This window comes from Salmo trutta, chromosome 23 (assembly GCF_901001165.1).
Source record: "Salmo trutta chromosome 23, fSalTru1.1, whole genome shotgun sequence".
Taxonomy (NCBI): Eukaryota; Metazoa; Chordata; class Actinopteri; order Salmoniformes; family Salmonidae; genus Salmo; species Salmo trutta.
The window spans coordinates 5,883,462-5,910,393 of record NC_042979.1 but is presented as its reverse complement, the minus strand read 5'-3'; the positions used below and the strand labels follow the sequence as shown (position 1 = coordinate 5,910,393).

The following is a 26,932-nucleotide window of genomic DNA, read 5'->3' as shown; positions in this document are numbered from 1 at the left end:
TGTACTGGGCCGTACACACTGCCCTCTGTAAGGCCGTCAGATGCCGAGCTGTTGCCATACATGACGGTGATGCAAGCGGTCAAGATGCTCTCGATGGTACAGCTGTAGAACTTTTTGAGGATCTGGAGACCCATGGGGGTTTGTGGTATATGGCCAATATACCGCGGCTAAGGGCTGTATCCAGGCACTCCACGTTGCGTCATACATAAGAACAGCACTTAGCCGTGGTATACACCACATCCCCTCGTGCGTTATTGCTTAATTATAAATACATTTGATTTGACATATTTTAACTTAAGTACTTTACACTCCTGCATTGTAGCCTAATGAAAAATATACAATATATAAACGATGAATATGAGGTGTACCTTATGGGATAACATAGCACAGATAACAGAGAAACAATCAATGTTAGGCCACACTTCACAGACCTATGTTACATTATCACACAGCCGTGGTATAATTTCAGGTTTTGATTATTCTTGGTTAATTTGAATGATATAACAAATATGGGGACAGTGAAAATCCCGCAGTAGCGGCTACCTAGATGTTGCAAATGCCCAAAACTTCTCAAAACAGTAAAACAGACAGACTCCAGTTGCATGAAATTGTAACGTTTATTTTGCCAAAGTCCCAATGCACACTGCATGCATAGTGCAGTAATAATAATTATAGCGACGTTATAACAGTATTGGAACATTGTAACAATACGGCAACTTGACCAAATCTGTTTGTGACTGCTGCTGTGTTGCCTATTGAATGCATAGACATTAAAACCAGGTTGAACGTAACCTAGAACTAGCTCCACCCTCGACTATTCAGGCTTATTACGTGTGAGGACTAGTCCTGTTACGAGCCTGAAGCATCTGGAATAGGACTTTCTCCCTCCTACCTATTCATGAAGAAAAATATGGCATTGTTCTTTGCCTTTTACGCATGAATTTACAGACTACAGACGCATGCTTTACAACTCGAAACTTATTTTCGGACGAGATTCTTCTACAGCGCATTGCAAAGGACTAAAACTAAAAACTAAAGAGGTTGGTGCTGAATACAAAGTGATACGGTGATCCCATGTTTCGCTCGCATGACTAATTAATATCAGTACTCAGTCTCGCGCGCTCCTATTTTTTTTATATAAACTATGGCGTTTAGAGCGAGAGCGTTGTACGACTTTAGTTCCGAAAATCCAGGAGAGATATCGATTACTGAGAACGAAGTTGTTACTTTGTACAGCGAACAAGATGTCGAGGGATGGTTAGAGGGAACTAACAGCAGAGGGGAGACTGGTCTTTTTCCAGCCTCATATGTGGAGATTCTCACAAATGATTCATCTGACATCTCCTCCAACAACAATGGCATGTCGGCAGATCATGGTCAAGCCGAGTTGCCATCAAGTGGATATGATTCATCATACCATTCCCAGTCCCACTCTCGTGCTGAGAGCGTTACAGTCCCGAACCCCACCCACTCTGCGTATCCCGTGCAAACTCCACAGCACCACAGTTACCCGACCAGTCAAGGTAGTGATGACGACTGGGATGATGACTGGGATGACAGCTCGACTGTGGCGGATGAGCCTGGAACGATACATGACAATGATGGCACTTCTTCCACAGCATACACGGTCACTACCACTTTGCCTGAGAGACGTAGCAGTGCCCAAGCCAAAAGTTCAGCCACAGTGGGTAAAAACCTCAACAGGTTTTCAACCTTTGTGAAATCTGGCGGAGAAGCTTTTGTGTTGGGCGAGGCGGCTGCCTTCGTCAAGGACGGGGACAAGATCTGTGTTGTCATGGGCCGGTATGGGCCCGAGTGGCAAGAAGACCCATATCCATTCGCCTGCTCCATCGATGACCCGACCAAACAGACTAAATTCAAAGGCATGAAGAGTTACATGTCATACAGACTGACTCCCTCTCATACCCAGAGCCAGGTGAATAGAAGGTACAAGCACTTTGACTGGCTCTATGCCCGCCTAGTCGAACGATTCCCTGTCATATCAGTCCCCCATCTGCCCGAGAAACAGGCCACGGGGCGCTTCGAACAGGACTTTGTCTCCAAGCGCAGAAAAGGTTTAATATGGTGGATGAACCACATGACGAGCCATCCTGTCCTGGCCAGGTGTGACGTCTTCCAGCACTTCCTCACCTGCCCCAGCACAGACGAGAAGACGTGGAAGATGGGCAAGCGAAAGGCAGAGAAGGATGAGTTGACTGGAGCTAACTTCTTCCTGACCATCTCCACCCCGGCGGTTCCACTGGACCTACAGGAGGTGGAGAGCAAAATAGACGGTTTCAAAGCCTTCACTAAGAAGATGGATGAGAATTGTCTGTTAGTCAACGCTACCATCAACGAGTTCGCCAGGAAGCAGATCACCGGCTTTAAGAAAGAGTATCAGAAAGTGGGCCAGTCCTTCAAACTGCTGGGCCAAGCCTTTGAGATGGACCAACAGGCCTATTCTGTAGGACTGAACCGTGCCATCGCATTCACAGGAGAGGCCTACGAGGTTATAGGAGACTACTTTGCTGAGCAGCCCAGACAGGATTTGGACCCCATATCGGACCTGCTGGACCTGTACAAGGGACACCTGGCCAACTACCCTGATATCATACATGTGCAGAAAGGTACAGTATGGTGTCACAGCTGTCTCTGGTCTATGCCATAGAAATGCCATAGTCCATAGACCAGTCGAAGCCCCTCTGACCATGGCCATTTGAGTGTAACCTCATAGGTATTTGATTTCTATGGTCACTACCCTCATAGGGGTCATGTCATGCAGATGTTATGTTAATGATGAACAAAAACAAATGTTGCCTTGGCATTCCATGAAATCCCTTGCATCAAAATCCTTTATGTTTTTAATGTTACTTCAGTTCATGTAACATTTATTTAACCTTTATTTAACTAGGCAAGTCAGTTAAGAACAAATTCTTATTTACAATGACGGCCTGCCCCGGCCAAACCCTCCCCTAACCCGGACGACACTGGGCCAATTGTGCGCCGCCCTATGGGACTCCTGATCACGGCCAGTTGTGATACAGCCCGGGATTGAACCAGGGTCTGTAGTGACGCATCTACCACTGCAATGCAGTGCCTTAGACTGCTGCACCACTCGGGAGTTTGATGCACATATGTTTTGTATTATGTTAAACTTTTGTGCGTGCTGGCAAAAGTTTGCCGTTACAGTTTATGCTGTTGAGTAATGCACTCGAACATGACTGGAAGGCATGATATTTAATTACCTCTCCTTGCAGAAATGTTGTCTCACACCCACTCAAGAGAGTGAGATCAGAGGTTGGGGCTTTGGCACATAAACCTCTGACATCTGCCAAATGCTGAAGTAACTAACTTTTTGAATAGAACTCTGATAAAGGAGCCTACAATCACAGCGCAGGGCTCGAAGACACTGCAGATAGGCCTAGTCTTCAAGGAAGGAAGCATGGTTCGACGGAACTCTCTCGTTCTCGTTTTACCAAGTAAGACAACATTCTCTGATTTGTCACTTTGATTTATCACACAGTAGGTACATAAGTATGGGGAACTGTTTGTTACATGCTATGCAGTCCAAGTTCAATTGAGACATTGAAGGTTAGGTTATCCTACATCTGAATAGAATGAGAAGGAGGAGATTCCGGGGCCCCTTGTCCGGCGTTGCCCTGGGAATGTTGGAATGCGGAATGGAAGCAGCCTCAGGATTAAATTATTTTCCTCTCCAAGGGTGGGGATCTGGGGAGCTGCTCCACAATATGCCTGGACAAATTTATTCCCACTGGCACCGGTGAAACAGTTCAGCTTATTGGTGCTTTGGTACTGTAATCGCATGCAGAGCTGAAAATAACCAAGTTAATTTCATATCACTAGTATATTTATTAATCCAAGTTTGTGTGGGAGCCTGCCTGCGTGAGTGTGACGTGTGTGGTATTTATATTCCCCAGATAAGAGTCTATTCTAATGGCTGTAGAGAAAGTTATTTCAGTAAGGCAGCGGCCAAGTCTTAAGTCAGATCTTCCGTTTACACATTCAGAGCTCAAGTATGTGTCCTTCACTGCAACATTTTTATGGTTCATATCTCATTACAACTTGTAAAACTATCGCTGTCTTTAGCTATTCACTTCGAAAAAGGTTGCTCAGTGTTTGTGGCCTTGGAGAACCTCTTAGCCTGAATACTCCAGTGCAATAAGTTGTAAATTAGACCGACTGCTTTTTGTTAGAAGATTATAACTCTGTGTGAGTGGGACAATAGAGCATTGGCTTCAGTCTACTACTCTATGGCCAGAAAGGGCATGAAACTATGGTCAACTCTTTTCCCTGAGTCATGTTAAAACTTTTCAGAGACAGATTTAGGATTCAACTAGAGTTTGCATGACTAAAGATAACCTTTTTCCTTTTCACCACTTAAAGGAATAGCTTTGATACCCTTCTCTCGAAACCCTTTCCATGCCCCCTTTCCCACCCATGTTTTTCCCCTCTCCCTCTCCGCCACCTCTCTCCTCAGGTGCCCTTACCAAAGTGAAGGAGTGCCAGAAACAGGAAGGGGAGGGATCAACCATCAACGAGCGCTGTAACATCATTTCCTGCGCCACGCTGGCTGAGATCCAGCACTTCCACCGTACGCGCGTACGTGACTTCAAGAGCCAGATGCAACACCACCTCCAGCAGCAGATCAGCTTCTTCCAGAAGATCACTGGGAAGCTAGAGGAGGCACTGCAGAAGTACGACGAATATATAATATAAGGGCCTGAAGAAAGGAGGGTGGCTACAGAGGGATGGAGAGAGGATGGTGGGGACAGAGAGAGAGAGAGAGGGGGACAGGCAGAGGGGGACTTAGAGAGGGAGAGAAAGAAAGATGGATAGAGATGATAAATAAAGTGCCCAGAGGAGATGGGGCACTTGAATGACTTGTTCAGTTCTCCATGACCAGATTATTCATCCATTCTACAGTCGGAAGTGAGTGGATCTATGCAGGTGACGCAGTGACGGATGGGAAAATGGGGGAGAAAGATACTGAAGATACTCCTTCATTGACGTTGTTTTCCGCAAAACTTGATCATGTAGTCTAGCTTGACAGGATATGTTAAGTCATCACATATAAGAAGTGTCACTTCAGAAATGAGTGGGATGTCTTCCATAAGGAACTGTATAGAATTGCAAAGAAATCTCTTAAAAGACATGTTTAACCTGTTGCATTGAATCCCCCTCATTTGCCTTTTTCTTTGAAGAAATATAACAATTTCAGTTTCATGGCAAATATGAATGACATGTCTCTTTGTGTGTGTGTGTGTGTGTGTGTATATGTGTGTCTATATGTGTGTGTGTATGTGTGTGTGTCTGTACATGTGTCTTATCATAGAGGGGGCAACCAAGGGGGGATTGGTATTTCAATATTCTGTTGTAGTTTCTGAACCTCATTATTTGAGACCTCCCAGAGAGCTCTGTGCCAGGAACAAGCTTTAAGATTGTAGAACACTGGAGGAGAACAGAACACCTGATTTTCCATTCCTTCTTATTGTTCCCAATGGAGAGGGAGGAGGGAGGCACAAATAACTCAGCCAGAATAATACTGCAAATGATGTCTCTGTGGGATTCCCTGATGTCGAAGGACATTGTTGAAATTAAATCCTTCCTCCTACACATGTACTGTATGTGAATTTGACGATTGAAGGACCATTGATTGGTATCCTCCCAAAACACAGTTGTTCGATGACAGCCAAAAGTCTAATGTATGTAAGTTATTTTACCAGGTTGATTAGGGTAGTGCTAGATGACTTGGCACACATCGCCCCTGAACAGCCTAATACATGTAGAAGGGACCTTTATCACAGTATATTCACTTGATCACACAAGGAACACTGTGTAGTCCTTTTTCTTATGTTTGCCTGGTCTACATTCAGCGGACAGCATGGCTGCAATTCAGGTACTACTACTGTTATTGATATAGGACACCATCTCTTCTCCTCTCCCAATAGGTCAAGTTACTCCACCTCCATTGCGTTCATTATTTAGACCAGATTCCTTTTCCACTAGCTCTGGGTCAAGTTACATCTGAAACACTTGAAGGGAATTTAAATGGTTTGTTGTTCTTGTTAACACACAGCTATCTTGCTGAACTGGGTTTGTTGTATTTGCTCACCCATGTCCAGTGCTTGACTTGGGATAAAAGAAGTGCAGGAGCTGTCTTTTCCCAAGTCCATCCATTAGATTTTGTTTACCGAAATTCAGTGGTGTAAAGTACTTAAGTGAAAATACTTTTAAGTACTACTTAAGTTGTTTTTTGGGGTATCTGTACTTTACTATTTATATTTTTGACACATTTTACTCCACTACATTCCTAAAGAAAATAATGTACATTAAAAAGTACATTATTTTCTTTAGGAATGTAGTGAAGTAAAAGTTGTCAAAAATATAAATAGTAAAGTAAAGTATTCTGTAATGAATGTATTGTAATGTAAAAAAAATAAATAATAATAATAATTGTATAATTGCCTTAATTTTGCCTTGGCAGTAGCTAATGGGGATCCATAATAAATACTGACAAGGTAAAAATATGTTGTTCTGCCCCTGAGCAAGGCAGTTAACCCACTGTTCCCCGGGCACCAAAGACGTGGATGTCGATTAAGGCAGCTCCCCGTACCTCTCTGATTCAGAAGGGTTGGGTTAAATGCGGAAGACACATTTCAGTTGAAGGCATTCAGTTGTACAACTGACTAGGTATCCCCCTTTTCCTTTCCCTACAGTATATAAGGTCCCACAGTTGACAGTCAGAGCAAAAACCAAGCCATGAGGTCGAAGGAATTGTCCGTAGAGTTCCGAGACAGGATTATGTTGAGGCACAGATCTGGGGAAGGGTACCAAAACATTTCTGCAGCATTGAAGGTCCCCAAGAACACAGTGGCCTCCATCACCAAGCCTCTTCATAGAGCTGTGGGCCCGGCCAAACTGAGCAATCGAGGAGAAGGGTCTTGGTCAGGGAGGTGACCAAGAACCCGATGGTCACTTTGACAGAGCTCTAGAGTTCCTCTGTGGAGATGGGAGAACCTTCCAGAAGGACAGCCATCTCTGCAGCACTCCACCAATCAGGCCTTTAAGGTAGAGGGGCCAGATGGAAGCCACTCCTCAGTAAAAGGCACATGACAGCCCACTTGGAGTTTGCCAAAAGGCACCTAAAGACTCTCAGACCATGAGAAACAAGATTCTCTGGTCTGATGAAACCAAGATTGAACTCTGGCCTGAATGCTAAGTGTCACTTCTGGAGGAAACCTGACACCATCCCTACGGTGAAGCATGGTGTTGGCAGTATCATGCTGTGGTAATGTTTTTCAGTGGCAGGGACTGGGAGACTAGTCAGGATCGAGGCAAAGATGAACAGAGCAAAGTACAGAGAGATCCTTGATGAAAACCAGCTGCAGAGCGCTCAGGACCTCAGACTGGGGCGAAGGTTCACCTTCCAATAGGACAATAACCATAAACACACAGTCAAGAGAATGCAGGAGTGGTCCTGACAGAGCCCGGACTTGAACCAGATCGAACATCTCTGGAGAGACCTGAAAATAGCAGCAACGCACCCCATCCAACCTGACAGAGCTTGAGAGGATCTGCAGAGAAAAATGGGTTCAAGTCCGGGCTCTGGGCCGGTGATGGGCTACTTTGTTTTATAGAGGTATTGGTATGGCTATCGGGACAGCTCCAACCCAAATCAAGCACTGCCCATGTCCTGATAATTGTTGGACATGCACATTACGCTTTTGAAGTAAGAGGGAAACAGTAATCCTCCAGATCCCTATTCAAGTCCTCACGGAAGGTCACATTCACAAACATTGCCTGGATGGGTTAAGTCCGTCAGGAAAAGCAGCAACCAAACAGCTTTTGGTCATACTCTCTCTCTCTCAGAGCAAAGTTCAAAGCACAGCACAACCAGCTGACTCAGTCATTACTCATTGCTACACAGGCTGGTTGTTCTTCTCTCTCAGAAGGACTGCATGTTTGAGATCGACTACATTGCAGTCCGGCTGTGAAGGGTGTTTCTGAATGTGAAGTTCAGACTATTATAGCACTCTTCTGAACTGTGCAGCCAAACTGCAATGGCATCAATGTCAAACACACTGTCTCTCTATACAGTTGGAGGGATTTCCGCTACCATCACACCCGTTTAATTATTAATGTGAGCCGAACTTACAGTTTGTGTAATGTCCACAGTCCACAATCATTGAAGACTGTTTTTGTGGCGACTCCTTTTTGAAGTTACTGTTCATGCTCACAAAGAAGTATAAGTCCATTCATTACCCAGAACAAAGACATTTTATTTCCACTGCCTGGGGCTCTTGGGTAGTCCCTCTCTGTGGAAACAGACTAAGCCTGTTAGAACTTGATTTAAATAATATTCCTAACTGTCAAAAAATGGGCCCGATGTCCTTTCTGATAGTAATCAGTAGCATATTGCAATGTTTGTGGAATGTTACTTTTCAATCTTTCTTAAACCTTGTTGAGTTCCCTTTAACAGAGTTTGTGAATGTGAAATCATATCCTGCCCCTCGTGTGTACCTCACTCTTCCTCAGTCCAGCCCACATCGCCCCCATGAACTGGTCTGCTGGAAAAGTGTAATGCTTAATGGAAGGATATAAAGAAACAAAAGCTGTACTATAGTCTTTAAGGAAACTAAAAAAGTCAGTCAAGACCAACATAGGCTACTCATTTAAGATGATGTTTAAAGGTATGCAATACTGGGCTGGCACAAGTTACAACATAAACAACATGCAGAGGGTGAAACAACACAACCTACACTACATGACCTCGTCGACCATCTCGTTCCAAAATCATGGGAATTAATATGGAGTTGGTCCCCCCTTTGCTGCTATAACAGCCTCCACTCTTCTGGGAAGGTGTTGCAACCGAGGACACACGATTTTTACACGCTAAGCGCTTCAGCGGTCCAGTTCTGTGAGCTTGTGTGGCATAACACTTCGTGGTTGAGCCGTTGTTGTTCCCAGACATATCCACTTCCCAATAACAGCACTTACAGTTAACCGGGGCAGCCCTAGCAAGGCAGAAATTTGACAAACTGACAAACTGACCTGTTGGAAAGGTGGCTCTTCAGTAAGGCCATTCTACTGCCAATGTTTGTTTATGAAGATTGCATGGCTGTGCGCTCGATTTCATACACCTGTCAGCAACGGGTGTGGCTGAAAGAGACAAATCCATTCATTTGAAGGGGTGTCCACATACTTTTGTATATATAATGTATATTTCATTTAATTTACACCGATCTTTTGCCATATAATTACGTATATAATGTATAGGATATCTGTGTCTTTTGCAATACATGCAGAACTTCTGAAATGACAATGAGATTTCTGCAAGCTGCAGCACAGAAAGCTCCTCGGCGGGGGTGGAGTAAGTGGGAAAAGATACTGGGTGTTCTCATCATTGCTATCCTCGAGGGTGTAGATCTGACCTTAGTACAGACTTACCATGGTAACAACGTATCAGGGCCAGAGACATCTGACAAGTCACTTCATTTGAATTTCATCAGAATTATGAACAATATGACACTGAGTCAAACAGAAAAGTGATAACAGATTTACGCAGTAATACTGCAGTAATCAAATGCTGTATATTCATTTCCATAGAAATAGTGGACCGCAGACTGAATTTACTTGCCTGTACAATAGGCTACTTTGTATTCAGTCATTTAAAACACTGATTGGGGTATGGCATGCCCGAATCAAAGGCATGATACAGTTATCATTTGGTTATCAAAAATACTGGATGAAGTATTATTATTTACAAACAAAAGTGTGTTAGTCAAGTCTGTTGTTCCTAACAAGACTAGAAGACGTGTATCATTACAACATGATGGCTGGCTGACTGCATTTAAACTAAAGACACCTCCTTGAAACCCTCGACCTCCTTGACCTCGCCTTCTGGATGGTAGCGGGGTGAACAGGCAGTGGCCCATGTGGTTGTTGTCCTTTATGATCTTTTTGGCCTTCCTGTGACATCGGTGCTGTAGGTGTCCTGGAGGGCAGGTAGTTTGCCCCGGTGATGCATTGGGCAGACCGCACCACCTTCTGGAGAGCCCTGCGGTTGCGGGCGGTGCAGTTCCCGTACCAGGCGGTGATACAGCCCGACAGGATGCTCTCAATTGTGCATCTGTAAAACGTTTTTGAGGGTTTTAGGTGTCAAGTCAAATTTCTTCAGCCTCTTGAGGTTGAAGAGGCGCTGTTGCGCCTTCTTCACCACACTGTCTGTGTGGGTGGACGCCGAGGAACTTGAAGCTTTCCACCTTTCCCACTGCGGTCATGTCGATGTGGATAGGGGGGTGCTCCCTCTGCTGTTTCCTGAAGTCCACGATCAGCTCCTTTGTTTTGTTGACGTCGAGTGAGAGGTCATTTTCCTGGCACCACACTCCCAGAGCCCTCACCTCCTCCCTGTAGGCTGTCTCGTTATTGTTGGTAATCAAGCCTAAGTCTAACCATAAGTAAAACATTGTAACAAAGGGCGAATAGTAGAACCAATTTAGAACTTTCCATATAAGAAATTGCCCCATTCACACAAAATGGGTCATTGAAGCAGGTTCAACAACACCTTGGGAACAAGAGCCCTGCTGCCAGCTAACAGCAGACAGCAGCAACATTGAAAATATCTAAATGTGACTCACCACCTGGATTCGGTCTTATGTAGCAATAACGGAAAATGTGTTTTTTACATTGGATAAAAGTAAAGACTCAGAAATGGTATATCATACACCGCATTTTTAAGGAACAATGGCAAAGTAATTTTGCTTTGAAAGTTGATAAACTTGTAAACTTACTTTTGAGAAAATGGCATTTGATTGTTTTGGTATCTAGTGAAGAGCTCTTCTTTGTCTACACCCATTCAGCATCGTTGACGCCCGCTTAAGCTTTAGCCCCACCCATCTCGTTTTGCTCTCAGGAGCGTTCAGAGCCCACACTTGACGCTCTGGCCGATGATTTGTTTACCTATGGATAACATGAAAACAGCCTAACCAGCTCTGCTGGCAACAACTTTATTCAGCTTTTTTGCAGATGTTTACTGACACCGGCCATATTCAACGGGTGTTGTACACTTTAGCTTCAGACATGTAGCTAGCTAGCTAGGTGGTAAACAATGAACCTAGCTAGTTAAACAATATGTAAGATCACACGTCACATAACGTTAGCTAGTTAAACAACAATGAACATAGTCCCAAATCATGTCGTTACTACACTGCATGAATATGCTTGGAGCCAACCAACCAGGTTCAATGTTAGCTAGCTAACATTAGGCTCTAACTAGCAAAGCAAACAACTCTGGGTTACGAATAATAATGTCAGCTAGGGAGCCAGCCAGCTAACATTGGCTAGCTAGCTAAAAATACACTTTAGCTTAAGACATGTAGCTATGTAGCTAGGTAAACAATGAACCTAGCTAGGTAAACAATGTGTAAGATCACACACACGTCACATAACGTTATCTAATGAGCCATCCAGCTAACGTTAGCTAGTTAAACAACAATAAACATAGTGCCACATAATGTCGTTACTACACTGCATGAATATGCTGGGTGCTAACCAACCAGGTTCAATGTTAGCTAGCTAACTAGCAAAGCAAACAACTCTGGGATACGAATAGGGAGCCAGCCAGCTAACGCTAGCCCTTAGTTTGAAGATGTAATCCGGAGGCAGGTGTTTTCCCCACCTCTTTAGCTATCATACTCTAAGTCCACTGACTTGATCCTCCAGAAAGTGGAGAGCAACACTTCCTACATTTAAAAAAAGCTGTGTTTGATAGGATCACCAACACAGACTGACCAGCTCAAATAGGCAGAAGCCTTCTATATGGCAGACCAATCCGAACTCCTCTGTTGACATGTCCAGCCCACTCACTCATTATCTCAACCAATCATGGCAAGTGGGAAGGTTGCTGTCGTAATTTAACCATTTTATTTGTATTTACGTATCATACAGGTTTGTTATTAATGCACATGAACATTCACATGTTCCAGAAGGTATTTCTGCCAAAAACGCATTTTGATAAAAGAAAAACATTTTTAAAATGGCTCTCCTTTGAAGTCGTGACTTAAGACATACATCTAGTTTCCTGAAACGGGTCACAAATGTGGAATGTGTCAGTAGTCAATAGTCACATTGGGTATAAGCTGAGGTTAAACCTCTGAGGTTAAACTGCTTCTCTAGGGTATTTTTGTTGTGGGTCTTGTGGTTCGTGTTGTGAGGGTGGGTAGCAGAGTGCATTTTAGTCCCTGTGTCGCCTGTGGTTCGATTGTGCGTGGTGACCTGGTCGTGAGGTTTAAACTCTCGTCATATGGTACGATGCTAAACAGAAACTCTCCCACAGCTGGCTGGACATTATCTGCCCTCAGAAGGAACGTGAATGAATCATTGAGCATGGACACATGGACCTCTGTTGTGTTGTGGTCGGCAAAATTTCCCAATTGGGACAGTAAAGATGTTGATTGATTGGCGGTGTTGTTGTTGTGTCCTTGATGTACCAGGGCCTCCTCCATGACCACCATGCCCTGAGCCACGTCCAGGGCAGGGTGACCAGCTTGCCGTGTTTGGGAGGTGACAAGTTGTGGAAGACGGGGTCGCTGCCGCTGAGTGCGGCAAGCTCTGTGGTGTCCATAGCGTCTTTCCTCAGCTTCACGGCGATGCAGCTGGGGATCAGGAGGCGTTTGCTGAGATGGATGAACGGTCGAACCGTGACGACCGTCACAGCAGTTAGGTTACTTTCCGCGGTCAGGACCGTGAACTCAAAGCTATCAGAGGAAGAAGTGAGGTCTGTCATGTGGTAGGACAATCTGCCTGAGTGGAGATCCTCCTGGTTAAACTCACTGACTGGCAGGTCAGACATGAGGAGACTGCCATGGTGTGGCGGTGTGGTCACTGTGTAGTGGATGGTAACGCTGTCTCCCATTGGTCTCTACCGTCACGTGTTCTGCTGTCAAGGTAGCGGTGGTCTGACCCTGAACTAGCTTCACGCCCGTGTTGTTCACCATGGATACAATTGCCACAGCGACCTCCAGGTTGAAGAGCTTGTAGAGAGGCCGATGAACACCCGTAAAGATGGCTTCCCGTCCTGGATGAAATGGACCCTGCCTTCGTGGATGTCCGCCTAGGAGAAGACAGAGACTGTCTCTTTCAGGTGCTCTCCAAGACCCAGGTGGCCATTGGTGGGTTTGTTGATCACATAAATAAAATCACAACGAATGTACATTTATTTCCAGTGCATTTCACAGACATGTCGCAACACACTTTACAGCAAAAGGAGGGAGGGAAACAATGTTCCCTCATTTTTTTCTTCACTGATTTCAGGTCTACCGAGTGGAAACTTAAATGTTGTGAAAATTCTGTGCAACTTCCGGCACGCGTTTACTGTGAACAAGCTTTAAGTTCGTTTTAACAGTGGCCAAGTTGGCTACTGTGGCTATTTTATCATAATGAAGGCCTATCGGAGTGGCCTACCATTTATTCATCCCATGACATTTTCACATGGAAATAGAATAGCTCTTTCAATCTATGATACAGCCTATAGAAGCAGCTATGTGTGGTGTTCAATGTAGGCCTAATTCCATGAGACTTTTTAAAAACATTGTGCGGGGCTTGACAACCTTTTTATCGACTTGTTCTACAGATAAGTAGGTGACTGAAAATGCTGTGTGATGCAAGAATTCACTTTACAAAACAAAATACATTATTATTCCATTAAAATTACAGAGAACCGTACAAAAATGTAGGCTATGCTACCCTCTGCCTATTGGCTTCTTAGCTTATTCAAGCCTGTCTCAAAATATAACACTGCCGCTTTAAGACATAAAGCTTTTCAAAGATGGCTAGAAATCTACATGTTTTGTGCTCTTGTAGGAAGCAATCACTCCCCCATTGCTATCCAGAAATGTGCTAGAACCGGGCTAATAACTTACTAACTAACAAAGAATATCAACAAAGGTGAACACGCGGCTCCACGTGGATCTGCGCTTTGATCTCAAAACAAGCGCATCTACACTCGACTGCACATGCCTGTCAATGCAATAGAATCCTCTGATGCGCCTTGCGTAAAATAAAATCACAGACTAAGTCTTGCATAGTTAGATTTGTTTTGGTATGTTGCATTTAAAGGAGATAATATTACGCTGATTCGATCACAAACATTGATAGTGTAAACTACACGGGTGAAAATAGAATCACTGTAAAAATGACAACAATAATAAGTAAGGTATAAACAACGAGGGGCTGTGAGTCCTATAGAAATAATGCATGGGCAGGGGTAAAGCAAGGCACAAAGCATATAACGGAAAAGAAAGAAGGGTAAATAAAAACGAGTATAGACCTTGAAGTGGATCTCCTCTGGAGGCGCATCCAGATCCTCCACCTGGAGGTTCTCAGGGCTGAGACCACCTTGTCCCCCTGCACCAACCTAAGACTGGGGGCTTTGGTCTGGAGCAGGGGTGGCTGGTCATTGGCGGGGGTCACCGTGAGGTCAAAGGACTCTGTCACTATCAGGCTGTGCTCTGAGGGTCGCTGGGGAGGTTGGCCTATGCGGTTTAGTCAAGCATCGATGGTGAACAAGTCTTGGATCGTCTCGGTGTCGTCATGCTGGTATGCGATGCCGAACTTATCCAGGATGAACTAAAAGAAGTTGGGTTTGGTGCTGGTCAGGTTGTTACCCCCACGATGATGACTCCGTGCTTGGGTAGAGAGGTGACGTGGTACCAGACCTCATAAGAATGTCGCTGGGGTTCCAATAGCTTATCCAGCAGGTTAGAGGAATCAATCAAATGTATTTATAAAGCCCTTCTTACACCAGCTGATATCTCAAAGTGCTGTACAGAAACCCAGCCTAAAACCCTAAACAGCAAGCAATGCAGGTGTAGAAGCACAGTGGCAAGGAAAAACTCCCTAGAAAGGCCAGAACCTAGTGGGAGGGGCTATAAGAGGACAGGCTCATTGTAATGGCTGCAATTGAATAAATGGAACGGAGTCAAACGTGGTTTACATATGTTTGATACCGTTCCATGAATTCCATTCCAGTCCATACAATGAGCCCGTCCACCTATAGCTCCTCCCACAAGCCTCATCTGCTAGGCAGGATATCTAGGAAGATTACACTATTGAAAACATAAACAGGAGGCAGACAAACTGAGAATATCATGTGATAAGCTTTGTTGTTGAAGTATGCATAGATAACAGGAAGCATCACATACTGTATCACTATTAGAATGGTTTCAAGGGTGATTGGACTGCTTTACTGTATAATGTAGGACTATGCAACCTTCTTTATCGTATAACCTTAATAAACCAGGACTCTGACCAGTAGCCGTAATTACTGAAACATTAAGTATGATTGTGATTAAGTTACTTAGTAGTTTACCAGATTACCAGCTGGTACAGGCTGGCAGCTCGCACCATGATCATTTGATTCAGTACAGGCTGAGAATCACTATTATGCAGCAGAAAGACTAAGGCTTTACTAACCTGGTCCCAGATCTGTACGTGCTGTCTTGCCAATGCCTATGGTCACTGTCACGTGAGTTGACAAGACAGCACAAACAGATCTGGGACCAGGCTAGAGAATAGGGCTATAGTTCTATTTCCTATTATGTTACCTGGGAACACCTTAAGTGTCTGGTTCAAGGTCTATATATCCATTTCCTGTTGTGATACCTGGGAACACCGTGAGGGCTCTGACAGGGGTAAAGTTCACCCCATTATTGACCTGGAAGTGAAATCCTCCTGACAGGGCACCTGCATTAATAATCAATCTTTATTAATTTATGGTGAAACAATCACAAACCTTTGTTAGTCTTCTCAGGTGTGACATATTTCACTATCAAACATACAGTGACTTGCAAAAGTATTCATCCCCCTTGGCGTTTTTCCTATTTTGTTGCATTACAACCTGTAATTTAAATAGATTTTTCTTTGAGTTTCATGTAATGGACATACACAAAATAGTGAAATGAACAAAAATAACTTGTTTCAAAAAATTATCTAAAATAAAAAACTGAAAAGTGGTGCATGCATATGTATTCACCCCCTTTGCTATGAAGCCCCTAAATAAGATCTGGTGTAAACAATTAACTTCAGTAGTCACATAATTAGTTAAATAAAGTCCAGCTGTGAGCAATCTGTGTCACATGATCTGTCACATGATCTCAGTATATTTACACATGTTCTGAAAGGCCCCAGAGTCTGCAACACCACTAAGCAAGGGGCACCACCAAGCAAACAACACCATGAAGACCAAAGAGCTCTCCAACAGGTCAGGGACAAAGTTGTGGAGAAGTACAGATCAGGGTTGGGTTATAAAAAAATATCCTAAACTTTGAACATCCCATGGAGCACCGTTAAATCCATTATTAAAAAATGGAAAGAATATGTCACCACAACAAACCTGCCCAGAGAGGGCCGCCCACCAAAACTCACGGACCAGGCAAGGAGGGAATTAATCAGATAGGCAACAAAAAGACAAAATATAACCCTGAAGGAGTTGCAAAGCTCCACAGTGGAGATTGGAGTATCTGTCTATAGGACCACTTTAACCTGTAAACTCCACAGAGCTGGGCTTTACAGAGGAGTTGCAAGAAAAAAAGCCATTGCTTAAAGAAAAAAATAAGCAAGCACGTTTGGTGTTCGCCAAAAGGCATGTGGGAGACTCCCCAAACATATGGAAGAAGGTACTCTGGTCAGATGAGATAGAAATGTAGTTTTTTGGCCATCAAGGAAAATGCTATGTCTGACGCAAACCCAACACCTCTCATCACCCTGAGAACAACATCTCCATAGTGAAGCATGGTGGTGGCAGCATCATGCTGTGGGGATGTATTTCATCGGCAGGGACTGGGAAACTGGTCAGAATTAAAGGAATGATGGATGGCGCTAAATACAGGGAAATTCTTCCAGAGATTTGAGACTGGGACGGAGGATCATCTTCCAGCAGGACAATGACCCTAAGCATACTGCTGAAGCAACACTTGAGTGGTTTAAGGGGAAACATTTAAATGTCTTGGAATGGCCTAGTCAATGCCCAGACCTCAATCCAATTGAGAATCTGTGGTATGACTTAAAGATTGCTGTACACCAGCGGAACCCATCCAACTTGAAGGAGCTGGAGCAGTTTTGCCTTGAAGAATGGGAAAAAATCCCAGTGGCTAGATGTGCCAAGCTTATAGAGACATACCCCAAGAGACTTGCAGCTGTAATTGCTGCAAAAGGTGGCTCTACAAAGTATTGACTTTGGGGGCAGTGAATAATTATGCACGCTCAAGTTTTCAGTTTTTTTGTCTTATTTCTTGTTCGTCTCACAATAAAAATATGTAGCATCTTCAAAGTGTTGTCATGTTGTGTAAATCAAATGATACAAACCCCCCCAAAAATCTATTTTAATTCATGGTTCTAAGGCAACAAAATAGGAAAAATGCCAAGGGGGTGAATACTTTCACAAGCCACTGTAAATCATCCCTTGCACATGCAGTCTTTCTTTTTAGTTTCCTATTCCGCACACCCAACCTCAGCTACCATAAGGGCAGAGGTGCTGCGACCCCTTGCCTTGAACAGGACTGAAGAATCTACATCCATGTCTCAGGGCAAAGCTACACCCTTAATGATATTTATCTACTGTAGCATTCTCACCACTGTGCACAAACACCAGCTGTCCCCAAAGGATGTGTGTCTGGGTGAAGTTCAGGATGTGCCTGAAGGGGGAGCTCTTCAGGGCCCGGTGTCTGTTGCTAGGCGGGGTTTCGATGAACTCTAGGTCCTCAGGAGGAGAGGCACTGTCCTCAACACTCAGGTCATCTACGCAGATCTCTGCGACTGAGTTCACCCACACCTGTATGGGGGAAAGCTACAGTAGAGGACAGAGGGTTAAAGCATTACACAAACCCTGACAAAACATAGCATAACATAACACACACCTGGAAGTAATGGTGAAACACAATTATATCTGTGGAGTGCTATGATGCCCTTGAATGATGTGTAGGTGGAAATACATGTGGCTCATGTGTACCTCCTGGTGGACATTTTGGGAACTTCAATAAAACAGATTGAACTGTTGGATGGTGGCTCAGAAATGTGAACAAAAAATCTAGGATTATCTCTTTTCCCAGATCATTATACTCCATAGGTCATTAATTTTCTTATTATCATACTCAGCTACTCTAAAGAGGTGTTGGGTAGCTGAGAGAATGTGAGGTATTCCAAGTATTTAATCAATTCTGGCAAACTTTAAACTCTAACCCTCTGCACTTACACAATGATTTTCCATGACAGAAGTTGAAAAGTAAAAGATGTTGCCAAGTACCCAGTGACACAGTTTCCTCAACCCACCTAAAAATCAAATCCAATGACACATTTTCCTTATAAATCCCATCCACAAAACCATGAGACGAAAGCAACTTTTAGGTAACCTCATACATTCTCCACTGTACTCTGTTTTGGGCCAGTTTCTCAAGTTCCTTCCAATGCGTATTTCAGTTCTTCCATCTCTGTTATTACACATATGTGTTTTAAACACACTAAAACGCTCAACCGTAATATCCCGTTGGCTGTTATGACCGGGGCCTCGTCGTTGACAGGCGTCACATGGACAAACGCCGTGCAGGGCTGGCTGTGCTTCCTGGATGTCGGTGTCGTTGGCCATGATGTTGAAGTTATCTGCCAGTGTATCACTTCCATCATGGACATAATAAATATGTCCTGAATCCACCTGAAACCCCAGAAATGACCCAGACGTTAGGAAATCTATCTGCCCAGTAGAGACACTACTCTCAAAACCCTACTGGTAGAACAGGTTGTACATCAATCATATCCTCCTGAAGAAGATAAGAACTTACAGTAGATGACCTTCAACATTTTACTAACTTGTTTGCGTGTGAAGAAAGGAATGGCGAGTCCAGGAATGCATGCATGTTCAACACATGGTGTAGACCTTACCGTGAAATGCTTACTTACAAGCCCTTAACCAACAATGCAGTTCAAGAAATAGAGTTATGAAAATATTTACTAAATAAACTAAAGTTAAAAAAAATGTGAAAAAGTAACACAATGAAATAACAATAACGAGGCTATATACAGGGGGTACCGGTACCGAGTCAACGTGCGGGGATACAGGTTAGTCAAGGTAATTTGTACATGTAGGTAGAGGTAAGGTGGAGCTGAGAGAAGCGTCTGTTGTTGACCTGTATGACCTCCTTGGTCAGGGCCTCTGATGACCCTTCCTCCACGGTCACTTTAAACACATGGAGCGGGATGATATCCACAGAGACCTTGATGTCATGGACCTCTGACGCCATTGGAGTTTGTCCAGGAGGAAAGAGTCATGGCTCTGGTCCGGATCCACCTGAATTTAATGACATTTAAATTAAATCAATTTGAATGTCATTTAATTTTGAATTGCAAATTAAACGATATATAACAAGATGTGCATTTCAATAACAGAATATAAAGAGTTACATGAAAACACTTTCCTGAGTGGTCCTCATTGGTCCTATAATCCATTACCTGGAGGTGCTGGATGTGGCCAGTGTTGACATGCGCTTGGGAGAAACTCTCTGGTCCCCTGTTAGTGGTGATCTTCTCCCTGGTGTTGACCTATGCAGGAAACCATGGAATGGAGCCATCTTCACCGTGAACACTCTCTCAGAGGGGAGGCTGTCCTTATGGGTTACCTGAAAAAAAAGAGGTGAGATGAAAGACGTGAGATTACTTAAATTATTTGGTGGTATTTGGGAAGTTTGGTGTTTTACAATAGCAAAAAGTAGTATCTTTCAGTTATTAGTTTAGACATCTCACTAGTGGGATTCACTAGATTATCTAAATAGCTCTAAGAACCAATCATACACGACTGAGAGACAGGTCGAGTGGCGAATGAGAGAGCCTCTCCCCTCATACTAAAAACTTGCCTGCCCTTGCCTGTCCTGATCATTCTCACCTACTGTATCGTCCTCACAGAAGAGTTGTACCTAGCTCTCCTCTGCAAGACATTATCTATTTTCCTGTTTTCCTTTTACTGCAGTAGGTTAAATCAGGGTCACACAGAGTGATTCTTGGTAGTATTCTTGGTAGTATTCTTGGTACCAAGTGATTCTTGGTAGTACAAATCTACTTTGAAACAAAAGTATACACAAAAGTATACAGTCAGAATGGTCAAAACTATAAAAAGACAGGAGCAAGGGGAAAACGCTGGTAGGCTTGATATACAAAACGAACTGGAAACAGGAGACAAAGGGCTGTGAGACATGGGTTTGATCCTAGACACATGAAAAGTGGGATGTATACGGAGGGTACGGGATAACAGAAGACAAACAGCAGAGGGGATAATGATCTTGGAGATGGGGAAAGGGCCGATAAACCAGGGGTAAAGTTTGCTGGACTCCACCCAGAGGGGCAGATGTTGGGTGGACAGCCATGCTCTCTGCCTGAGACGATACCGGGGAGCCGGGGTCCGGTGGCGGTCCGCTTGTTGTCGATACCTGGAGGTGGTCTTGAGAAGAGCCGACGGGGCTCTCTTCCAGGTACGACGACAGCGACGGACAAACATCTGGGCCAAGGGTATGCCAACCTCTTCCTCTTGCTCCAGGAAGAGCGGGGGCTTATAACCCAGGGAACACTCAAAGGGTGAGAGACCCGTGGCAGAGCATGGAAGGGTGTTGGGGGCATATTCAACCCACACTAGTTGCTGGCTCCAGGTGGTGGGGTCGGCGGAAACCAGGCAGTGAAGAGTCGTCTCTAGGTCTTGGTTGACTAGCTCTGACTGGCCGTTGGACTGGGATAGGCTAACTGACGACCCAATGAGTGTGCAGAACGCCTTCCAGACACGGGACGAGAACTGAGGACCCCGTTCGGAGAACATGTCCACTGGGAGTCCATAGATCTGGAAGACGTGCTGCACCATGAGCTGGGCCGTCTCTTTGGCAGATGGTAGCTTGGGGAGAGGAATGAAGTGGGCGGCTTTGGAAACTGGTCCACTACTGTCAGGATGGCGGTGTTGCCATCAGACGAGGGGAGACCCATGACAAAGTCCAGGGATATGTGATACCAGGTACGGTGAAGAACAGGCAGAGGTTGAAGGAGACCTGCCGGAGCTTGCTGTTCTGCGCACAGATCGTGAACGCGGCAACGAACACGGAGATGTCAGGAACCATGGTAGGCCACCAAAAGCGTTGTCGCACAAAGGCCAGGATCTGACGGGAGCCCAGGTGGCAGGCAAGCTTGGAGGAGTGGGCCCACTCCAGGACCGAGGAGCGGACAGCGTCAGGAACAAACATTCAGTTATCTGGGCTCCCCACCCCCCGGGGTTCGGCTGGGAACGCTGCACCTCATGAACCTGTTTCTCTATTCCCCAGCTGAGTGCCGTCACCAGGCACGAGGTGGTAAGGATGGTCTCAGGATCCGGGGGTGTAGCCGAGGGTCTATAGCGGCGTTACAGCGCATCCGGCTTGACATTCTTGGATCCTGATCGGTATGAGGGGGAGAAGTTGAACTGGGTGAAAGCAGATTCCACCTAGCTTGCCTGGAATTGAGACGCTTCGCGGTGCGGAGATATTCCAGGTTCTTGTTGTCTGTCTACACAATGAACGGATATTCCGCCCCCTCCAGCCAGTGCCTCCACTCCTCCAATGCCATCTTCACAGCGAAAAGCTCACGATTCCCCACATCATAGTTCCTCTCCATGGCGTTGGGAGAAGAAGGCGCAGGGGTGTAACTTGAGGTTCAGGGCAGAACGCTGGGACAGGACAGCCCCCACTCCGACATCCAAATGATCAGCCTCCACCACGAACTGGCAGGATGAGTCAGGATGAACCAAGATGGGCGCTGTGGTAAAACAGTGTTTCTGGGGACCACGTGAACAGAACCTTGGGAGAGATGAGTGCAGACAGGGGGAAGCCAGGGTGCTGTAACCCCAAATAAAGTGGCGATAAATCCACCACCACTCTCACCTTCCTGGGATCCATCTGTACACTCCCTTCAGCAATGATGTAACCCAGGAAGGGGATGGTGGAGCGATGAAATTCACACTTCTCTGCTTTCACAAAAAGCTGGTTCTCCAGGAGGCGTAGGACAGAGAACCTGTAGGACGTGGAGCATGTGTTCTTGGGCGGAGCGGGAGAAAACAAGGATGTAATTGAGGTAGACAAAGATGACAGCCTGGAACACAGCAGGGCATTGTTAAGGCCAAATGGCATGACTAGATACTTGTAGTGACCGTTGGCCATGTTGAGGGCAGTCTTCCACTCGTCCCCTTCCCGTATCCGCACCAGGTGGTAGGCGTTCTATAGGTCCAGCTTGGAGAGCACGGTGGCCCCCTGGAGCGGCTCGAAGGCCGAGGAGATGAGTGGTAGCGGGTAGGGGTTCTTCACCGTGATGTCGTTGAGGACCCGGTAGTCGATACACGGGCGCAGGGTTTTGTCCTTCTCCATAAGGAAGAACCCTGCGCCTGCGGGGGAGGCAGAAGGACAGATGAATGTGAAGGTCTCCTTCCCCAAAGCATAGCCCCCTATGTACGGCACTGCATTTTATACTGTAGCCTACAAACACCACTTCCAGCTTCCCTCTGGCGGTGATTATACATTTAAAATATTTATTCAAATCCTCCTGCTGCAGGATTATTTTCCTCCTGCGACGAAATGGTCATATTAAGATCCGACATCTGTGGTGAACATAACAATGCTGGAAAAAGGTGTGATCACAAGAGCACTAGTCCCTGGTGAGAAAGAAAGATGGTAGAAAGAAAGATGCATTTCCCTTCCCTCTTACTAAAGACACATTGGCGTCCCTAACTGCAGATACTTTGTTCTCTACCCTTGACCTAGCAAGTGGGCATTGGTAGGTGGAGGTAGACCTCCGTGACAGAGAAAAGACTGCCTTCACTACACCGCTAGGTTTGTATGAGTTCCAGAGGATGCCGTTTGGGTAATGTAACGGGCCTGCGACCTTCCAACGGTTAATGCAACATTGCCTGAGAGGATAAATTGCAGTCTCTACTGGTTTACCATGACGATATAATTGTGTACTCCGTAGATATTGACTCTCATTTGCAGCATTGCGAGGAGGTGTTTGAAAGACTCTGGAAACATGGCCTGAAGCTCTGTACTGACAAGTGCAAACTGCTCTAAACTCAAGTGACCTAAGGCCCATTTCAGTGTTGTTACCCCTAAAAATAGTGGCCCTGTACTTTTTGAGCCTAAGTAGACCTACCGACAAATACCACCATTTTAAAATAGACTGACAGACAAAGTTATTCATGATTCAGACATCATACTGTCAACAGCTTTCTCTGTCTCTTCTTATGCAGATGTTGTGGGTAGCCTTGACGCGACTCCCCTAGAACTCTGAACGATTGCCACGGACCATTCTTCAAGTGAACTACTGCTAATGTGCACTACGTTGATTTCATTATTTTTCCTTTGAAGATCATTTTAAAATATTTTATTTGGCAAGTCAGTTCTTATTTACAATGACAGCCTACCCCGGACGACACTGGGCCAATTGTGCGCCGCTTATGGGACACCCAATCACAACCAGGTTGTGATACAGCCTGGATTCAAACCAGGGTGTTTGTAGTGAAGCCTCAAACACTGAGATGCAGTGTCTTAGACCACCGCGCCACCCTTTTGGTGGTACCATTTTAAAAAGATCATCAAAAGGGGACCATCGTGCTCTCCCAGAAGTTTGGCTGGTGCGCAAACACATGAATTCAGACGAATAAAAGGTGTGATTGGTCCGCACTCAAAAAAATGTCACACATTTGAAAAAGAGACCTGTCCATAATAACCATTCAGAAGGTATTCCAGCCTGGGGGCCTCCCGAGTGACGCAGTGGTCCAAGGCACTGTATTGCAGTGCTAGCTGTGCCACTAGTAGAACCTGGTGTGAGTCCAGGCTCTGCTATAGCCAGCTGCAACTGGTAGACTCATGAGGCAGCACACAATTGGCCCAGCGTCATCTGGGTTAGTGGAGGGTTTGGCCGGCAGAGATGTTCATGTGCACTAGTGACTCCTGTGGCAGGCCAGGTGCAATGCATGCTGACATAGTGTTTCTGCTGACACATTGGTGCAGCTGGCTTCCAGGTTAAGCAGGCATTGTGTCAAGAAACAGTGTGGCTTGGCTGGGTTGTGTTTCACGAGAGTTGCAGCAATGGAACAGGACTGTAAACTACCAATTGGGGAGAAAAAGGGGTAAAAAAAAAAGAATATCATCTAGATATTCATAATTAGTTAACTTGCATAAAACACTGTATGCAAGTGTAGCAATTTAGTCCAAGTTTATTTTTCCCTTTGTTAAAGCACATTTAGCCTACTGCAGTCAGCAAAAGGAGGTATTCTCTTCTGCTTCATCCCATTTAACAGCCTGGTCTCATAGACTACACACAACATGGGTGGCAGGTAGCCTAGTGGTTAGAGTGTTGGGACAGTAACCAATAGGTTTCTAGATCAAATCCCTGAGCTGACAATGTAAAAATCTGTCATTCTGAACAAGGCAGAACCCACTGTTCCTAGGTCGTCATTGTAAATAAGAATTTGTTCTTAACTAAATGTAAATCCTGGACACTTAAATTAGTTTGGTATGGTTATATGGGTTGCTATATAACATGGATGTCTAGCAACCCAATGTTTGAATCTCATCATGGACAACTTTAGGTTTTTTGCAACTACTTACTACTTTTTAGGTACTTTGCAACTACTTAGCATGTTGGCTAACCCTTCCCCTAACCCAGCTAACGTTAGCGTTAGCCACATAGCTAACATTAGCAACAGCAAATTGGAATTTGTAACATATCATAGGCTACGTTTGCAAATTCATAACATACTGTACATTTCGCAAATTAGTAACATATTCTATGAATTGCAATTTGTGACATATATGAATTGTAATTCGTAACATTTCATATGAAATGGATGATGGACAATTTATTACAAAATGTACCATGTTTTTTTATTTTTTATTTAACTAGGCAAGTCAGTTAAGAACAAATTATTCTTTACAATGACGGCCTACACATACCACACTAAATGGCGTTCTTGGTTTACGTACAGAATAATACGAAATGCTCTGATACCAGGTTGCATTTAACAGTATTGATCTCTTTGCTAGAAGGACTAAGTGCTTGCTACTGTTGTGCCTGTGACCTTTATCGCCTGTATCTGAATTAAATGAATGTAAGCTCTCGTGCCAAGTGTTATTCTAACTGGGGCCTAACTGGAAAACTAGACATCTTGTGCTGACCAGACATCATTCAGATTCGGAATATCTGGAGCAGTAGGCCAATGGATGGAAGAATGTAAGTGTAACGAGTGCGCTGGGAGTCGGGAAGCAAGTTCAAGGAGTGCATAATTGAATAAACAAATGAACATAACAAGAAACACGAACAACGCACAGACAGGAAACTGAGACATAAACAATAATGCCTGGGGAAGGAACCAAAGGGAGTGACATATGTAGGGAAGGTAATCAGGGAAGTGATGGAGTCCAGGTGAGTCTGATGACCCGCAGGTGTGCGTAACGATGTATGCGGCATAATGAGGAGCCTGGTGACCTAGAGGCCGGAGAGGGAGCACACGTGACATTAGGTACTCATGGTAGGAACATGAGAGTGTGTTGAGAACATTTGTGGATGACCTACAGTATGCTCCCCATCCAGTCCCCATGGAGTAAAAGGATCAGGTAAGGCCAGACTAATGATGACAACTGGTATTTGATGATTGCACACTGAACAGTGGAAATGTGCCATTTAATAAGGTCAGAAAGTACAACTTTGCAAACGCTGACCTAAAACATGTAGTCTATGTCAGAACTGCATGTTTTTAAATAGTTAGTCATTGGCATCACGTTAGCATCATAAAAAAGCACCCATTTTATTGACTATTCTAGGTCTATTTGGGGAAACAGTATCAGACAGTTGCAACTCACTGACACTATAGCCTACATCTGTTATTATGGAAACAGCAGACTGTTACAAGGATAACACTTTACATTAGTTTATAAACGGTTAATTATTAATTACCATCTGTCCAGTTTGGGGCATCAAATTCATACGATGTTTTTAGAGAATGGAGACTTCTGCATACAGAAATAATACGCCATGCTCTTGACAGGGTCGTGTCAGAGTTGTCCTCCTACCTTGTCTACAGATCCTAATTAATTGGATTCATATAAGGATTGGTGTCCCTCTAGCGGGACAACTTCCGGTGAAACTGGAGGGCACGTAATTCAAATAAATTCTAATAGTTATTATAGCGGTTAAACATGTAGGTACATATACTTATAGGTACCTAAATCCAGTCTTATATCGACTGAAAGCTTAAATTCTTGTTAATCGAACTGCACTGTCCGATTTACAGTAGCTATTACAGTGAAAATATTTTTCCACCGGCACAAGTTTCATACATTCACATATAAAGAGTAAATATTCACTTACTTTTTGAAAATCTTCCTCTGATTTGTCATCAAGAGGGTCCCAGCATGTAGTTTTGTTAGATAAAATCATTTTTTCATTATCCCAAAAAGTCAGTTTAGTTGGCGCCATCGATGAGTAATCCACTCATTCAACTTGCAGAGAAAGGAATCCGAAAATCTACCTCTTAAACTTTGTTTCAACAAGTCAAAATACATTTGTATTTACTCCTCAGACACACTAAAATGTAATCAAACTAGAATATTTATTTCGGAAAGAAGTATGTTCAATAGGAAACCGATTTTAGCAGGTGTGTGCCATGACACGGATTTCCAAGACTGTGTCCTCACACAAAAACTGTTATTTCTTATTCGTTTTTGAAGTTACAAGCCTGAAACCTTGAACATAGACTGCTGACACCCAGTGGAAGCCATAGGAATTGCATGATATTTTACAACATGAGCTTTCTCTTCCATTTCTAAGAGGATGGTCTCTCAAAAAAACACAATTCTGGTTGGATTTT

General features: G+C 44.4%; 2 protein-coding genes and 1 long non-coding RNA gene across 3 annotated transcripts; 1 reads left to right on the top strand and 2 right to left on the bottom strand.

Moving 5' to 3' along the window:
• The first annotated feature begins 789 nt into the window (after positions 1-789).
• LOC115159158 (sorting nexin-18) lies at positions 790-5,634 on the top strand. Its single transcript, XM_029708615.1, has 2 exons — positions 790-2,627; positions 4,499-5,634. The coding sequence occupies exons 1-2, from the start codon at positions 1,145-1,147 to the stop codon at positions 4,735-4,737; spliced, it is 1,722 nt and encodes a 573-aa protein (XP_029564475.1). The 5' UTR covers positions 790-1,144; the 3' UTR covers positions 4,738-5,634.
• Positions 5,635-11,920: 6,286 nt separating this feature from the next.
• Positions 11,921-14,858, bottom strand: LOC115159160 (chondroitin sulfate proteoglycan 4-like). The gene is made up of 2 exons (XM_029708618.1): positions 14,348-14,858; positions 11,921-13,132 (listed from the first exon to the last, which is right to left on the bottom strand). Exon 2 carries the CDS (start codon positions 12,932-12,934, stop codon positions 12,377-12,379), a length of 558 nt encoding a protein of 185 aa, XP_029564478.1. The 5' UTR covers positions 12,935-13,132; positions 14,348-14,858; the 3' UTR covers positions 11,921-12,376.
• A 3,180-nt stretch (positions 14,859-18,038) lies between these two features.
• On the bottom strand, positions 18,039-26,457 carry LOC115160207 (uncharacterized). Its single transcript, XR_003869032.1, has 4 exons — positions 26,434-26,457; positions 19,519-19,685; positions 19,197-19,357; positions 18,039-18,724 (listed from the first exon to the last, which is right to left on the bottom strand). It is a non-coding gene; the product is annotated as an uncharacterized LOC115160207 (long non-coding RNA).
• Positions 26,458-26,932: the final 475 nt, after the last annotated feature.

What these genes read in the sequence shown, in the direction of transcription:
- LOC115159158 (XM_029708615.1), top strand. Translation starts at nt 1,145, where the DNA reads ATGGCGTTTAGAGCGAGAGCGTTGTACGACTTTAGTTCCGAAAATCCA. An exon ending in TATCATACATGTGCAGAAAG is followed by an intron (nt 2,628 to 4,498) that starts GTACAGTATGGT and finishes CTCTCTCCTCAG; the next exon opens with GTGCCCTTACCAAAGTGAAG.
- LOC115159160 (XM_029708618.1), bottom strand. Translation starts at nt 12,934, where the DNA reads ATGGGAGACAGCGTTACCATCCACTACACAGTGACCACACCGCCACAC.